General features: G+C 51.2%; 1 protein-coding gene across 2 annotated transcripts in view; it reads right to left on the bottom strand.

The window, feature by feature from the left end:
- Window positions 1–281: 281 nt before the first annotated feature.
- Window positions 282–1,604, bottom strand: part of BRI3BP (BRI3 binding protein) — a 52,960-nt gene continuing 51,637 nt past the window's right edge. The window contains exon 2 of one of the 2 annotated variants that reach the window (XM_011988881.1): window positions 282–1,091. In XM_011988881.1, the coding sequence (XP_011844271.1) occupies window positions 652–1,091 (440 nt within the window). In that variant the 3' untranslated portion in view covers window positions 282–651. The remainder of the gene's footprint in view (window positions 1,092–1,604) is intronic. The other variant, XM_011988880.1, reaches the window with a different exon arrangement.

Raw genomic sequence — 1,604 nt, 5'->3', positions numbered from 1 at the left:
AAATAGGACCGATGGGAGCTTGGCAGGGGTCTCTAGGATCCAAAAGAGGTTGAGTTGCATCCTGCAGCCCAACTGTCCACATTTAGAAGTGACAACATTCATGAACTAAGTCAACATCCACCAAAAATAACATGAAATAAAGCTCACAGTTGGGGAACATGAAAATAATGCACACAGACCTCACCCACCAATCCCCTAAGCTGCGAAAACAAACGCTTGCATTTCAACTTTTCTCAAATGTCAAATTAGCATATTCTTCCCCTCCATGTAAAGTTTTAATAAACTTGACTCAATCTGCCTTTATTAAAAAACCTTACAAAAGATGTATTTAAATGCTTGAAAAAATTAACTGTATGCTCTATGCACAGATAAATTTCTTACTGTACAGCTAAATATGGTTATATCCTTTGTTTAAAAAATATTTTTTTCCCACTAATGACACTTCGTGTGTAGTTCCACGTCAATGATCTTTCCGCTCTTCTGGGAATGTGTCCTGAGAGCTGCCGGGTGGGTGGAAATAGCCTTACACAGCGCCACTTTCTTGCTCAGTCGTCTTTATTAAGATTGTTTGGGGCTTGGCTTTTTTTTCCTCCGTTTCCGTTTTCTGAGACAGCGTGCTGGTAACTGTGGACCCGCCCGGCCGGCTGACCTTCACTTGTCCTTGGAGCGGTCCAGGCTCTCGAGCACCCGGTTGAGACGGATGTTGAGCAGTCTGACCTGCTTCTCCAGGTGCTCCAGCTTCTCCTCCATGCTGGGGTTGCTGGGGTTGCTGGGGCCGCTGGGGCTGCTTCGCCAGTAGAAGCCCATGGGCCCGGTCATGAAGTAGACGGCCACCACGAAGCACAGCGGCAGCACCGCGTTCTCGGGCTCGCCCTCGTACTTGTGCAGGATGTACACGCAGGACATGGAAAACAGGACGACCCGCACGATCCAGAAGAAGCGGCCGAACACCACGTGCAGGACGCTGAAGGTGAAGCCCAGGGTCAGGGACAAGAACCAGTAGGCCAGGAGGACGACGCCGACCAGCAGGAGCGCGCGGGCCGGGCTGCTGGACACCGAGGCTGGGCTGAAATACTGGGACAGGTTGGAGACTGCAGGACAGAAAAGAGGAACAGGGCTGGTTACACAGGGGCCAGGGGTTTCTTGACAAGCTGGAGTTGGGTAGCTTAGCTGGCCTGCTGGGCTTAAAAGGCCTTTGCAACAACCCAAGGAACTCAAGGAAGTTCCTCTGAATAGTCACACTAAGCTCCGTGAGGACACACAGGGAAAGCCTTTTATTTTTTTGAGACCGAGTCTTGCTCTGTTGCCCAGGCTGGAGTGCAATGGTGCGATCTCGGCATACTGCAACGTCTGCCTCCTAGGTTCAAGCGATTCTCCTGTCTCAGCCTCCCGAGTAGCTGGGATTACAGGCATGCACCACCACAGCTGGCTAATTTTGTATTTTTAGTAGAGATGGGGTTTCTCCATGTTAGTCAGGCTGAACTCGAACTCCTGACCTCAGGTGATCCACCCGCCTCGGCCTCCCAAAGGTGCTGGGATTACAGGCGTCAGCCACCGCGCCTGGCCAGGGAAGCCCTTTAAGACGGCCTGCCATATTGAGGTTT

This window comes from Mandrillus leucophaeus, unplaced genomic scaffold (assembly GCF_000951045.1).
Source record: "Mandrillus leucophaeus isolate KB7577 unplaced genomic scaffold, Mleu.le_1.0 Scaffold34, whole genome shotgun sequence".
NCBI lineage: Eukaryota > Metazoa > Chordata > Mammalia > Primates > Cercopithecidae > Mandrillus > Mandrillus leucophaeus.
This window is presented reverse-complemented; position numbering and strand designations above follow the sequence as displayed.